This window comes from Sorex araneus, chromosome 2 (genome assembly GCF_027595985.1).
Source record: "Sorex araneus isolate mSorAra2 chromosome 2, mSorAra2.pri, whole genome shotgun sequence".
NCBI lineage: Eukaryota > Metazoa > Chordata > Mammalia > Eulipotyphla > Soricidae > Sorex > Sorex araneus.
In genome coordinates, this window is record NC_073303.1 from 131,244,351 (window position 1) to 131,260,012 (window position 15,662).

The 15,662-nt window shown below is 52.4% G+C and overlaps 1 protein-coding gene and 1 pseudogene across 1 annotated transcript; one reads left to right on the plus strand and one right to left on the minus strand.

The window, feature by feature from the left end:
* The first annotated feature begins 146 nt into the window (after positions 1-146).
* Positions 147-3,886, plus strand: LOC129401996 (thymosin beta-4-like; annotated as a pseudogene).
* A 3,742-nt stretch (positions 3,887-7,628) lies between these two features.
* On the minus strand, positions 7,629-13,715 carry ZNF517 (zinc finger protein 517). Its single transcript, XM_055125878.1, is given in 6 exon segments — positions 7,629-9,367; positions 9,370-9,550; positions 9,552-9,908; positions 10,818-10,931; positions 11,390-11,516; positions 12,195-13,715. Coding segments are annotated over 3 exon segments (912 nt in total). The 5' UTR covers positions 9,651-9,908; positions 10,818-10,931; positions 11,390-11,516; positions 12,195-13,715; the 3' UTR covers positions 7,629-8,735.
* Positions 13,716-15,662: the final 1,947 nt, after the last annotated feature.

Below are 15,662 nucleotides of genomic sequence, written 5' to 3' on the forward strand. Positions count from 1 at the left end.
TCCCTGCGGGGCGCGCGCGAGAGGAAAGAGGTGGGGCCTAGGCAGGGGGCGGGCCCGTGATTGGTGAAACGGATCACGGGCGTGTGGGCGGGGCCTTAGCCCGGGGGCGGGGTGTGGGCGGAGCCCAGAGCCGGAACCGAGCCAGAGCTGAGGGACTGAGAGGCCCCCCACAAGGAGTTGGGGCGGGGTCCGGAGCGGATTCGGAGGGGAATGGGCGTGGGAGTCCAGGAAGGCCAGGGCAATCTAGGTAGCTCCGGGATGCGGTAAAGGACGTTCTAAGTTAGGTCCCTGAAGACTGGGGCGGGCGTCGGGGAGGATCGGGACAGAGTCCGGAGTGGCGTGAAGGTCTGGCGTCCCGCTGTGGCCACTCTGATTCTTGTTGGAGGGCCACACACCCGGAGGTGCTAGGGCTTGCTCCCAGCTCTGCGCTGCGAATCTAGACTGCGGAGCCTTCCCAGGCTACCAGGGCCCGGAGCTAGAGCAGCCCTGTGGAAGGAGCAAGTATTCTCTGCATGGGGAGCAGAAATCCTGGCCCAAAGCTTCGGAGTGGCCTTGACCCAAGTGCAGGGTCGAAGTCCAGGGGAGGCGTGTATAGAGGTGAGGCTGGGAGGATCGCAGAAGGGTGTGGGGCCAGTGAAAGGTCTTTTCTTTTTTTGGGGGGGGAGGGTGTTTGGGCCACACTCGACGATGCTCATGGATTACTTCTGGCGGTGTACAGGGCCCATGAGTCGAACCAGGGCCCGCCATGTGCATGGCAAGCGCCCTACCTGCTGCACTATATCTCTGGCTCCTGTCCTGTGGGGTGTGTGGAGGGGGGGAGGCTAGACAGGGCGGAATCCCTGGTGCAGTTCGCCGGGTTGACTGGACGGTGGGGTTCAGAGAAGCAGAAAGGCTCAGGATCCATGTGACACAATGGGGGAGGTACCACCCCCAGCAGAGAGCCTGCACTGAAATCGGGCCGAGGCTACCTCTTGCTGCATTGCCACCTCTCCTGATTTCCAGATGGGTCAGGGGCTTCTATTCTTAGTGTTCTCCCACATTCACGTTCTGACTTGTCTTAAGGCTCATCCGGAAGCCTGTCTTCCCCGATGGCCATAGGACTACAGAAACTCTAAGCAGAACAGCTCTGGGAGGACGCCTGAAACTTCCCGGTGGGCTCCTGTTACTAGGGAATTAGCTAAACTCTTGAGTCCAGCCAGCCCAACTCACGACTTCCCAGAGCCAGATACCACCACCACCACCACGGGAGACCACCACGGGAGACAGGTGGGAGTGCCCTAATGTAGCAAATCTGGCATAAACCAAAGTGGGACGGTGCCAGGGAGAAACAAATAACTGGGGCTAGAGTGCACCTGGGATGTCAGCCCCTGCGCAGGTGCCTCGTCCACCGGGACCTCAGCCTCCCATCACCACAACCCCCGGTACTGCAGCTGTGTAGGGACATAGGAGCATGTATGCACAGGAAGAGTAAATGAGTGTTCCGGGAAGACGCGGTCCTACTTTGCATCTGGAGCCGCGATCCCGCTGGAACGAACCCTGCGTCATCGTGCAGCCACTGTCTATTTGGAAGCAGCAGCTGGCTGCAGCGGCGCCTAGCGCGGCTCAGCTATGGTCCCGCAGGAGTAGTGGTCCGTCTAGAACACGGTCCGGGTGAAAGCGCATTCCGCTGAGAGTAACGGGAATCCCAGTCCCTTTGGAACGACGGCTTGGCTGGAGCTGCGGAAAGACGGTCGAACTGGAAACAGCCCGTGTGTAAACCAAGTCCTCCTGAACACAGTGTGGTGTGGAACCACGGTACGGCTGAAAGTTTGGTCTGGCTTGAGGACTGCAGTGTGCCCTCGAATTGTCGAGCCTTGAAGGAAACCAGATGCACCTGAGGATGATCAACGATGCTGCTCCAAAGAACTTCATAGGTGTTAAGAAGTTCTCCCAACCTCCGATACAAGCTGTAGTGCTTTTAGTGTCATATCAAGAAAATGGGAACCCGGGTCTGCAGCAAGGGCCCAAATGTTGTGCAGAGGCTCGGCGGTGGCACAGCCATACCCGCTCTTGCAGCGAAGTTTCTTGCCCTGTGCCACTGCTGCCCCATTTGTCTTATGGTGGCTGAGGCCACAGGGATGGTCCTCCTCTTCCTGCTGCCCTCCCTCCCAGACCAGACTCCCTGTGCACTTTCACTCTGGCAGTCAGGAAGTATGCAGGAGTCAGACTTGGAGTCTGGCCCATCCCATCACCCTGCATCCAATCTTCTCTCTTGATTTTGGGGTGACACCCAAAGGTGCTCAGGGCTTACCCTGGCAGGGATGGGGGGAATTGTATAATATGCTGGCACCCAACTCGGGCCTGCTGTGTGCAAGTCCAGTGCCCTACCTGCTGTACTATCACTCCAACCCTCCAATCTCCTGTCTCTAACAAGATGCCTCTGTGGGGTCATATGGTGCTCCCTTTCTCTGCAGGACCTGTCTTCTTGAACTGTGTACTTCTCTAACTCCACATAGTGATGGCCTGGTTTCTGTCCCTACCTAATTTGAGCTGCACAGGGCAGGCCAGGTGCTGACAAAGCTTGGTGATGGCTTTGTGTCTGCAGTGTCCCTTGCACTTCTGTGTAGAGACTGGGTGTCTGGATATGCTCCAGCTGCCACAAGTACCAGGAAATAGTGGTTGATAATGGGGAACAGGAGCTGGACAGAAAAGAAGGAGCCAGTTCTTCATGCTGTGGGATCTGACCTCTGTATTAACTTGGGCCTTTGTCTCATAGTCCAATATGGCTCTTTGGTGCCTCTGTTCTCCTAAAGGCTATTGAAATGACGTAGCCAGCCTCCCTTAGAGCTGTCTGCCCTTCTCTGGAGACCATCTATTCCATTTGGCTTGACTCTGCCTGTTGTTTTCCTACAGGGTTTTCTTTTTTTTTTTTTTTTGCTTTTTTGGGTCACACCCAGCGATGCTCAGGGGTTACTCCTGGCTCTGCACTCAGGAATTACTCCTGGCGGTGCTTGGGGGACCATATGGGATGCCGGGGATCGAACCCGGGTCGGGCGCGTGCAAGGCAAACGCCCTACCCGTTGTGCTATCGCTCCGGCCCCTCCTACAGGGTTTTCTTTGTGTCAGAAAGATAATACAGATTCGCTGGTGGTCGCTGCTCGGCTTCTACTTCACTCCCGTTGTGCCTTCTTGGCCTCTGTGCAACCATGTCTGACAAGCCCGATATGGCGGAGATTGAGAAATTCGATAAGTAGAAGTTGAAGAAGACTGAAACGCAAGAGAAGAATCTGCTGCCTTCTAAAGAAACAATTGAACAGGAGAAGCAAGATGGCAAATCATAAAGAGCGGCCACCGCTGAAATGCACTGTACATTCCACAAGCATTGCCTTCTTATTTTAATTTTAGCTGTTTAACTTTGTTAAGATGCAACGAGGTCGGATAAAGTTTAAAAGTTAAATGACTGTGCTGCCCCATTTCACATTTAAGATTTGAGAACTACTGACAACGAGGCGCCTTGCCTCCCCCATCTGTTTGGTTGAAAGGGAACGAACTTGCATGTATGCCGGGGGAAGGAATAGCTGGGCCGGACTCGCTGGGGTACACCTGGTTGGTTCTAAGTGTCCTGCAAGCTGTTTAAAAAAAGTTGAACCTGAGTACCATTTTTTAAAATGGTTTAATTATATTGGAATGCACAATTTTTTAATATGCAAATAAAGTTTTAAAACCAAAAAAAAAAAAGATAATACAAGGTTAAGGTGTTTTGCCTTGCATGTGACTGAGCCTGGCTTGATCCACAGCACCACATGGTCCCTCAAACACCATGGAAGCAATCCCTAACCACAGAGCAAGGAATAGCTCTGACTACTTATGGCCCCAATCCTTCTCCAATACTATTTATTATTTAAAATAAATGTGCTGTGCTTATAAGGTTCAATCTGTCTGGGTGCTCGTTATCACCTTTACTTTCCTAGCTTATCTTCCTTCCCTCAATTTACTCAACTTAAAGAGAACTTGAGAAATTTTAAACTCTATGTGAACACACTCATATATTACCTTAATATTTGCTTTTATTTAGAACAGAAAATATGGACTCTGCCTTGATGAGAAAGCAACTCTAGAAATATTTGAGCCTCTGGAGCCAGGTAGGGAACAGGCCTAGAGGGGGCAGCTCTTGTAGGTTTTTTTTTTTGTTTTTTTTTTTTTTTTTTGCTTTTTGGGTCACACCCGGCGATGCACAGGGGTCACTCCTGGCTCATGCACTCAGGAATCACCCCTGGCGGTGCTCAGGGGACCATATGGGATGCTGGGATTCGAACCCGGGTCGGCCGCGTGCAAGGCAAACGCCCTACCCGCTGTGCTATCACTCCAGCCCCTCTTGTAGGTTTTTGATTGTTGCTTTTTATGGGGGGGGTTGGGCCATATCGAGTGATGTTCAGGGGTTACTCCTGACTCTGAACTCATAAATTACTCCTGGTGGTGCTCTGAGGACTATATGGAATGCTGGAATGGAACCTGGGTTGGCCACATGAGAGGCAAGTGCCCTACCCACTGTACTATCTCTGGTCCCTGTAATTTTGGTTTTCAGGCCACCCTGGGCAGTGTTCAGGACTTACTCCTGGCTCTGTACTCAGGAATCATTCCAGGCAGGGCTCAGAGGACCACACGGGGTGCCAGAGACTGAGCCTGGATCAGCTAGCTGCAAGGCAAGCACCATACCCACTACATTATTGCTTCAGCCCCCGCTATGGAGTCTCTTACTCATAAGAAATAAGGTCAGCCTCAAGGACATCCCCAATAGCACTGGAAAGACCATTCACAAGGAGGAAGTATAATGGAGTAGGAAACGCTGATAGGAGAGATACATTGGGACTTGGCACATTTGCACACTTGCAGGATGTATAGCCAGTATTCCTTTTCCAAAGAAAGGCTTCAGCAGCATTTATTGGCGGGGTGAAGCAAGGGCCACCAGAGGCAATACTTAGTCTGGTAATACAGTCTTAACCATTTGGTACTCAGATCTGATGATGTGGCAAGTGCCAAGACCCATTTGGGCTACACCCTATGGTGCTCAGGGGTCATATGGTGCCAGGTACTGAACTCAGGGCCTATGCAAGGCTTATACTACATCCCTCTGAACTAGATCAGATCCATATTTGCTACACATTACAAATGTGGTTTGTGGGGAAAGTTTTCAGATTATTTGTAACATCTCTATAAAACTTTAGACCAATTGTTGTCTTTAAAGCTGCACTTCTCTGTAGAGTGCCCACTTTAATTTTTTTCTTTTTATTTGCTTTTTGGGTCACACCCGGCGATGCACAGGGGTTATTCTTGGCTCATGCACTCAGGAATCACCCCTGGTGGTGCTTAGAGGACCATATGGGATGCTGGGAATTGAACCCAGGTCAGCCGTGTGCAAGGCAAATGCCCTACCTGCTGTACTATTACTCTAGCCCAAATGCCCACTTTTATGGTATCAATGAAACATGTCTTCTTTGCTTTTGTTTTACTGGGCCACACCTGGCTGTACTGAGAACTTACTCCTGGCTCTGTGTTCAGGGGTCACTCTTGGACCCATGGTGCCAGGGATTGAACCTGGGGCAGCTGCATGCAGAGTAAGCCCCCTACATATTGTACTATTGCCACTATGAGAAAACATTTCTAAGATCCATTATAATCTTGAGGTGTTCATATATGTTTTAGTTGCAAACAGATAAGATCTTATGTGAATTCAGAATAGAACAATAGATAGGATGGAGATAAGCTGGTTGTGCCAACATTCTCACCTGAATTTGGCAAGAAGAGATTGTCTCTCTCCTGAACCTGGTCCCATGCATCAGCGCAGGAAAGCTGTTCACCTTTTACATGGAACTATCCAAATGCTCTTTAATGCAGATCCTATAAATAATCCTGGAAATGCAGCATCTGGCACAGGGTCTAGTGTTGCTATATTATGCATGTGCCCAGGCAGTCCATGCATTTTTTAATATATATTTTTTGTTTTTGTCTTTATTTTTGGGTCACACCAGCAGTGCTCAGAGCTTACTCCTGAGTTCAGAGATCACTCCTGGAGGGCACGGGGGACCATATGGGGTGCTGGATATCAACCCCATATCATCCACGTGCAAGGCAAACGCCCTACCTGCCATGCCGGTTTTGAGCCTGCTCAGGACAAAGATTAAGGGAAAGCACGCTTCAGTGCCCTGGAAAGTGGCACGCGGCTCTGTTCAAGTAATGTGGTTCAGCACGGCGGAGAGCGGCATGGCTGGAAGTGAGGTTCAGCACCACGGAGAGCGGCACACAACACGCTGGGACATGAATTCAGCACTGCGGAGAGCGTCACCCGCTGGTGCTGGGTGTGGGGTTCAGCATCTGGCCAGGTAGCCTTGGGGATGCTGTAGGTGTGGTAGGCAGGAGATCCATCATCCCTCTCATGACCTCCCCCACACCAAGTCTAAATGAGGCAGGCTGGGGGAGCGTACAGATATGGGGACAACACAGGGGCTCCGTGAGTGGTGTCCAACTGACCACCCCTGTGAAGTACAAATCTTGGGGGACAACTTCATACAGCCAGAAAGCCAAAGCCATGCCTTTTGTTTTGAGGTACAGAGATTGAACGCAGGGCCTTACACATAGATAGCGCATTTAGCTATATCCATAGGTCCCCTTTTTGGTGCGGAATGTTAACCTAAGTGTTACAGCAAGTAATGACCAATTCTGGATTCTTATGGATTGCATGTAAGATCTTAGAGCCAGAGTAGGTAGTACACAGTAGGTAGAATGTTTGACTTGCACATGGCAAACCCAGGTTCAATCCCCAACACCCCATAAGGTCCCCTGAGTACTGCCAGGAGTGATCCCTAGGCACAGAGTCAGAAGTAAGTCCTGAGCACCACTAGGTGTGGCCCGAAAACAACAACAACAACAAAACAGTTATTATTATAGAGGTCTTCCTTAACAGCTCTTGTAGATAATGTAGATGTATCTTTATAGACTGTAGCAGGTGCAGAAACAGCAACCCACACATCCTGGACAGCACCCCCAGTTGCTGTCCTACTTCTCCCCCTATACCCCTCATTGCTGGTTGCTTTTTTCCAGACCACCCAACAGTAACCTGGGTTCTATACAGTGACCTGGGCTTATATACATCACATATTCCCTGTTCCTTAGGTTTTTCTGCATTCCAACTGGTTATACCCTATGAAGTAATTCAAAACAACCAACCAGATTGTATATGGAAGTGGGGTGGTTGTCCTTAAGAAGGCCTATAAGATTATTTCATATTGGCTCTGGAACAATAGTACAGAAGGCAGGGCACTTACCTCACATGCAGTGGACCCAGATTTATTTTTTATTTTTATTTTTTTCTTTTTGGGTCACACCCGGCGATGCACAGGGGTTACTTCTGGTTCTACACTCAGGAATTACTCCTGGTGGTGCTCAGGGGACCATATGGGATGCTGGGATTCGAAAGGCCCTACCCGCTGTGCTATTGCTCCAGCCCCTGGACCCAGATTTAATCCCCAGCACCCTATGTGATTTTCCAAAATCCCCAGGAATTAATCCTGAGTAGAGTCAGAAGTAAGCCCACAGCACTGGTAGGTGTGGCTGAAAAAATAAGACAAAAAAGATGATATCATATGTCTTTATGCAAATAAAGTTTTTAGAATGATATTTAATTAGGATTTGTAAAGCAATCTGTTTCTCTTTCATAAGATACCAAGATTCCTGTTTGAACTCAGGGCTCCTGGAGCTGATGGTGAGGAGATGGGAGAAGTTCATACCACTCCTCACCAGAAGACTTTGGGGACTTCTCCCCTATAAGCAGTGCAGGCCACCGAACTGCACCACAGCCCTGGCACATGAAGGCCTGATGAAGGCAAGTCATACCCAATATCCAGGCTGATTGGACTCCTGATGAGTGGCTGGGGTGTGCAGACTCTGACTGAGTCCTGAGCCCTGGTTCACCCAACATTCAAATGTCCCCGTGCCAGCCTCCAGTGTTCAGTCCACGGTCCCTCTTATCACTAAGTAGTAGGAGCTCCTGTGAACAAGATCCCTCGGTCCATCTGATCCAGACACCAGCAAAAACACAAACATGAAGTAACATATCCTAAGATGGAGAGACAGTGGTTAAAGCACTTGCTTGCCTTGTGTCCCCAACTCTGGCACCACATATAACTCTCAAGCACCACCAACGTCACTCCTGAGCACCGCCATCACTGGGTGTGCCCATATCCCCCAAACCCCCAAGAAACAAGCACACAGAGAAATTCCTTTTCTGATCACAAGTTATTCTTTAGAAAGCAGAGGAGTGTGCAAAAAAAACAAAACCCACCCACAATCCCATTTGTTTGGGTGGAGCTGTGTGTCCATCAGTCAGACTCAGCTGGTTAGAAATGAAGCTCCCGCCAGAGCAATATCACAGCAGGTAGGGTGCCCACTATGCACACGGCTGACTTAAGTTTAATTCCTGGCACCCCATCCCATGTGATGCCTTGAGATCTGTCAGGAGTGATCCCTGAGCACAGAGCCAGGAGTAAGCTGGGAGCATTATCAGATATGGTCCCTGCCTGTGTCCACCTGGGACTCAAAGGCCAGGTGGGACTTGTTCTGGCTCAGTCTTCTGCACTGTCCTTCCCTGGGCCACCGCACTGCACCACAGCCCTGACCCTCCCTCCTCAGTCCACAATGGCCGTCTGCAGCAGAGCTCAAGGTGGAGATAGGGACCTTCCAGGATGGAGTCTCTGCCGGGGTCACCTCAGAAGGGAGTCTAAAGGGGAGCACTCCTGGCTGTGTACTTTCTGATGCTGGATAAGGGCCGGCAGCCGGTTGCAGGCTCTCCCACAGGTGTGGCACCTGTATGGCCTCTCACTGCTGTGGAGCCGGTAGTGCTCATTCAACGTGTAGCTCCTGCGGAAAGCCTTGCCACATTCTGTGCATGAGAAGAGCTTCTCTTTGCTGTGTGTCTTCAGGTGCAGAGTAAGGTTTGACTTCCGGCTAAAGGCTCTGCCACATTCCCTGCACTCAAATGGTTTCTCCCCTGTGTGCAGCCTCTGATGCAGGAGCAATAGGGAATGGTGTCTGAAGGCCTTGTGGCACAGAGGGCACTGGTAGCACTTGTTCCCTGCCTGAGTTTTCTGTGCCACAAGCAGCAGAGGGTTTGAATACCTACCATCCTCATGAGGCCTCTCCTTGGGGTGCAGCCTGTAGTGTTTGAGGAGCGAGGACCCTTGGATGAAGCGCTGTCCACACTGCAGGCAGGTGTAGGGCCTCTCCCCACTGTGGATGCGGTGGTGCTCGGTGAGGGTGAACCTGCGGCAGAAGGCCTTCCCGCACTCACTGCACTCAAAGGGCTTCTCCCCTGTGTGGAACTTCCGGTGCTGCTGGAGCTGTGGCTGAAGGCCTTCCCACACTTCTCCTGAGCGTGGACTCTGTGGTGTGCAGTCAGCTGCGTGCTCTGCCGGAAGGCCTTGCCACACTCACCACACTGGTAGGGCTTCTCTTCGGTATGGATCAGCTGGTGTTGCAGCAGGATGGAGCTTTTCTTGAAGGCCCTACTGCACTCAGTGTAGGGTGCACTGGTAGGGCTTGGCCCCTGTGTGCACGACCTGATGCCTAAGCAGCAGTGACCTGTATTTGAACCCCTTGCCACAAGTGCACCTGTACATTGGCTCACCCACAGCATTGGTGGAGGATGGCTCCAGGCCCTGCAGCCCTCCCAGAGCCCTGGGAATGTGCTGGGCTCGATGCCACAGGCCTGGGGCTTGAGGAGCCGCTTATATGACCAGCTCTCAGGACTGCCAGTCACTTCAGGTAACCTGGGGTCCTTCTGGGGAGGCACCCCCAAACCATGCCTAATAAGCCTGCCAACTTAGCAGACCCTCTCCTCGCAGAAGAAACATTGATCCTGGCTTCCATCCTGGAATCTGTATAAACACAAAGTGGAAGAATGACTTAACCTCTAGGTTCACAGAGAGAATGTACTGGACTAGGACAGAATCTTCTACCAGAGAAACAGAAAGGTTTGGAAACTTCTTTCAAGAAGCTTAGCAAAAAAACAAAAACAAAAACAAGAACAAAAACAAAAGAAAGAAGCTTAGCAAGGGACTGGAGTGATAGGACAGCAGATAGGGCACTTGCCTTGCATGTGGCTGATCTGGGTTTGATCCCCAACACCCAATAAGGTGCCCCAAGCCCTGCCAGGAGTAAATCCTGAGCACAGAGCTGCACAGAGCCAGAAGTAATCCCCGAGAAGAGCCAGTGTAACCACCCCACCCCCCAAAAGGCTTAGCAATAATTGGGCGTAAAGGGGCAAGTATAGGAACTGTGGGAGGAGAGCTGTGCATGTAAGCCCCTGCCAGACCCACAGAAGAGGGAGCAGGCTGGCACAGGCCTCCAGAACACAGGAGGCAGCTGGCTTGCTCTACGCCCCCATCTTTGTTCCCTTCTTTCAGAGCATTCACTTAGCAGACATGTCAGCCCCAATGAGCACAACTAGCTCTCTTCCAGACTGTTACAGCCTCAAATTCTGCCCAGGCATTTGTTTGTGAAGGGCTGGGAGTGAGAACAGCTTTAAGGCCTCTATAGGTGGGTCTTCCCTGGTGCCTGCCACCTCACAGACTGGCCTGACCCCTTGGACAACAGAATGGGCACTCATGTGCTTGGGTCCTTGCACAAGTGAATCCTGGGTTAAACCTTGGACCTACATACAAAGCAGTTCACAGGAAATGTGTTTCTGTTGCAAGCAATATGATGTAAAGTATTCCTGCTGAATAAGCTCTGGGTGTTGCATGGAGCTGGGTGCTGGCCAGGCCTTCACTCACACTCACACTCACCTGGACATTGGCTGGTTTTGGTCCCACGCTCCTCGGCCTACTGCAGAATCAAGGCTCCTGGCTCCCTGCCTTGCTCCAGAAGGGAGACCAATGCTGGCTTGCTGGCAAGAAAGCCTACACCAGAGGGAAAGTGGAGTCTGGGCAGCTGGCAGGGAGGAGGATGTCCACTGCCCGGCAGGGCACATGGTGCTTGAAGAAACACCTCATTTCCCAGAAACAAGGCACCAGGTGGTCATGAGAGATGGAGGGGCTCTAGCATTCCCTCCAAACAAGTCAGACTTTGCATTCAGAAAGGAGCCAAGGGGCCAGAAGGACAGCTCTCTATGGTGGAGTGTAAGCTTTACATGCGCGGGGTTTGATCCCCGTACCCCATATGGTCCCCTGAGCGATGCAAGGAGTGATCCCTGAGTGCAGAACTAGGAGTAAGTCCTGGGCACTCCAGGTATGGCTGAAACTCCCCAGGCCACCTCTCCCCTCCCCCACACACCCTAGGAATCAACTCTCTGGCATAGCAAATGGAAGAGACAGCAGAATTGTCTCGGCCCAGTCCCAGGGCCAACCAGAAAGCTCACCCAGAGAAGCCAAGTGCCTGTAGTTCTCCAGCATCACATCTCTGTATGGTGTCCGCTGCTCAGGAAACAGACAACTCCACTCTAGCCTTGTGAAGTACACAGCTACGTCCTCAAAAGCCACAGTTCCCTGCAATTACAAATTCTGTCCTGGCAGGGTCCTGTGTAGCTCTGGGGGCTGACACCTCAGGTGCACCCCCAGTCCAGTGTGGAGGAAACTGCAGTATTTCTGAGGAGGAAGTAGTCCTGCCCCCAGGAAACACCACGGGGTGAGGCTCTCAATACTGGCCTCACTCCTCTGTGCAGACAACTGGAGCATCTGAAAACACAGCTCTTAGCCTCCACTTCTCATGGGTGTGGGTGCTCCTGACTCCTCAGCTCCCAGCAGAGATGGAAAGCAGGGAGAGGCTGCACATCCACAGCAGGATGGAAGCCAAAGATGGGTAAGGAGCCCCCATCCCCCTGTGGTCGGACCCCGTGTATTCCAGGAGACCCAGAGCAGCTTGCTTCTGGAGGATCTGACTGACTGCTATGACCCCATCCCTTAGAGGAGCAAGAGGTGGCCTGATTTTCCTGGAAAGGTGTTCCGAATGGAAAAGCGGGGGCTGGAGAGATAGTAGGCGGGTAGGGAACTTGCCGTGCACACAGCAGAGCCAAGTTCTATCCCAGAATCCCACATGGTCCCCTGGGTAGCACCATGAGTGATTCCTGTGTTCAGAGCCAGAAGTAAACCCTGAGCATTGCCAGATGTAGCTACCCGCCCCCACCCCACTGAAAAGCTGGGCTGGGAGGCAGAGGAAGTGCTCACCTGGGGTCTGAGCACTGGGTATGGCACTTCCATTCCAGGGTCCTGTTAGGAGAGGGGCAGGGGCTAGGGACAGTCTGTGCCTAGTGTACAGATTCCAGGCCTAAGCCCCCATCCACACAGCTGTTTCCAATGTTCAGGACAGCCCAAAACAGGAGTCAGGAAAGGTGGCAACAGCACCTCCCTCACTCCAATGCACATGGCTCCACTCTTCCTTCCCTCCCTCCTGTCCACCCAGGCAGCCTTGTGTGATGACCCTGTAGAAAATGCCACCATCACAGAATCCCCGGCCCTGTTCCATGCTGTCTTTTTCTCCAGCACCTATGTTGCCAGATATGAAGACATATCAATTTACTTGCTTATCCATGTGTCACATAGACAGGACCAAGTCTGGTTATTGCTGCTGTACCCCAGGGACTGAGGGTGGGGTCTATACTCAGCAGGACCAGGGAAAAGGTGAGAGCATCCAATGTGCGGGTGACTGACTCTGCAGAACATCAGAAAACAGTCTGAGCTGGAGAAAGAATACAGGGTAAAGGCACTTGCCTTGCACAGGGCTGACCCATGTTCAATCCCCAGCAGGCAGCATCTGGTTCCCCAAGCAACACTGGTAGTGACCCCCAAGCACAGAGCTAGGAGTGGCCTGAGCACCATGGAGGTGTGGCCCAAAAAAAGCTTAAAAAAAAAAAAGATAAAGAAAACATTCTGGCACCAGAGGGATGGTTCAAAGAGCTGGAGCATATACTTTGCACATTGGAGGCCTTATCTGAGCCCTTGTATTCCCTGGTCCCAGATTACTGCCATTGGGCACTGTAAGGTGTGGCGTCCAAATAAAACAAAGCCTCTTGCCACATCAGAGCAAGTAGGGAAATAAACCTGGCAGCCCACTAACCCTACTTTCTGGATCACAGAACTTTTGGTTCTTCTTTTTTTTTGTTTTTTCTGATCTCTCCAGATTTACTATTAAATGTTCCAAGGATGGAAAAAGCTTTTGTTTTGGGGCCACACTTGCCACACTTGGTAATACTCAGAGCTTATTCCTGGCTCTGAACTCAGGGGACCATATGAGGTTCTGGGAATAGAACCCAGGTGGGTTACATGTAAGGCAAGAAGTATCCTGCACACTAGACCAATGTTCTGGCCTGGAAAACCTTTTTTTTTTTTTTTTGCTAGAAAACTATTGATTTTCCCCCTGCCCCCGTGGGGAGTTTTATTATTATTTAAATTTTTTAAATTGAATTACTGTGATAGACCCTTAGAAAGCTGTTTATGATTAGATTTCAGTCATAGTGTTCCAATACCCATCTCTCCACCAGTGTACATTTCCGAGCACCAGTGTCCCCAGTTTCTCTGTCATCACTCCCCCCACACCCTCCAGCCTGCCTCTATGGCAGACACTTCTCTCTCTCCTTTTGGGCACTGTGGTTTGCAATACAGATACTGAAATGTTATCAGGAATATCCCCTTATTCCTACTTTTGACACACAGTTCTAGTCTAATCATTCTCAACTATTATTGTCATACTGGTCTCGTTTCTAACTTACCTAGCCTTTGGAAAAGGTGTTTCTTTTTTTTGATTTAGGTTTTTGAGGTTGGAGCCACAGTACAGTGGGTAAGGCACTTGCCAGGTTTGATCCCCAGCATCACATATGGTCCCCTGAGCCCACCAGGACTGATTCTTGAATGCAGAATCAGGAGTAACCCCTGAGCAATGCCAGGCATGGTTCCCCGCAAAAAAACAAAAAAATTAAAAAAATAATTTTAGGTTTTTGGACCACACCCAGCTGCACTCTGGGATAATTCCTGGTGGTGCTTGGGCTACCATATAGTGTCAGAGATCGAACCAGAGTTGGCTGTGTGCACGGAAAGTGCCCTTACCTGCTGTACTATCTCTGACGCTCCAAGAAAAGCAATTTAAAACACACGAATAAGTTAGCTGTGGCCTGGAGTTCACATAGCTGCACAGGCGTTGGTCTTGGCTCTCTCTTGAAAGATTCTTTAGCCCCTATAACTGGATAAAAGATCTCTAAGACAGGCTTTTCCTTCTGGCTGGAGCCTTAAGTAGCTACCCACTTGCAGAGTGTGAGAGTGTGGTTCCCTTAAGGGAGTATCTGTAGCTACAGCACAGAGCACCAGGCTGGCGCATCTCCTGCCCAGGTGGAACCCCGAGCCCCTGCAGCGCGGAGAAAACTCCTTTGCGCCCGTGCCTGGCCTACAGGGGCTGATCTGGAGGCTGGGTGGGTCATGGTGCCTGACAGGTCCCTGGTCCCCAGTGCGACACGCTTGTACTGGGCACAGGGCACCTCCCGGAGGGCCCCGCTCGAGAATACGAGCTGCGAAGCTGGGCGGTGCGACCCAGGAGCACCGGTTAGCCCAGAGGCGGAGGGCGCGCCGGGTCTGGCGGACGGACCCCTGCTCGGAGCACGGCAGGGCAGCGGTCGGGAGGCGGGGCGGCTCCGGCACACCCCGGCCCGGCCCGGAACCCTACCCTGCCCGCCGCCGCCGTCCTCGGTTCGCTTACACGTTCAGGGCCCGGCTGCGGCGACACTCCGCGGGGCCGGCCGCGGCCTCCTCGGCCCGGAAGCCTGGAGGGCCGGCGCAGGGCTCGGGGTCGGCACGGAGGGGAGACACCTGTCCGATGGACGGAGCTCCAGGGGAAGGTGTGCGAGCCCAGGGCCGGCCGGCGCTGGGAAGCCGGCCACGCTGTGGCCACGCCGCGGCTGGACCCGCCCTGCCCGGCCCGGAGCCGCCCCAGGCTCAGCAGCAGCGCGAGAACTCAGCCCGCGACCCCCGCGGTCCCCGCCCCGCGGCGAAAGCCCAGCCGCTGACGCCGCCTGCAACGGGGGGAGGAGCGCGGAGAGGAGCGCGGTTCCGGCCCGAGCCCGTCTCGGCCGCCGCTCTAGGAAGTTGGGAGGACCGCGCATTTCGATGGTACCGCCTGGCCTCGGGCTGGAGGCGGGTCATAGAGAAGCTCCAGTGGGCGCACAGGGGTCGTTCACGCTAGACCTCGTGAAACACGCAGACGTTCCACGCAGCACTATTTGGCTACCAGGCTCTGCCGCAGCAACTGCCCTTTCCTACATTTTTCTTTGCCTGTGTGTGTGTGGTTTGGGGCCACACCCGGCGGTGCTCAGGGCTTGCTCCTGGCTCTGCGCTCAGGGATTATTCCTGTCTCCCTGTGTGGTGCCGGGATCCAGCCAGGTTGACTGCAAGGATTCTGTCCTGTTTCTAAGACCCTACACACAGATACCCTACCCCCTTTCAGGATCCACATTCACCTCCAACGCGCAATTTATTCCACTGTCCGGACCTCCACCTTGTCCCTCTGAAATCTCCCCCCACCTCCAGCCAAGCACAAATGGGCGTCTCCGCCCTAGAAGGGGGCCATCAGCACTCAAGTTGGGAGTCGCTCTTTGGGACCTTGTGACCCTGTACAGGTGACTCAATTTCTTCAGGGCGAGACCGCACCCC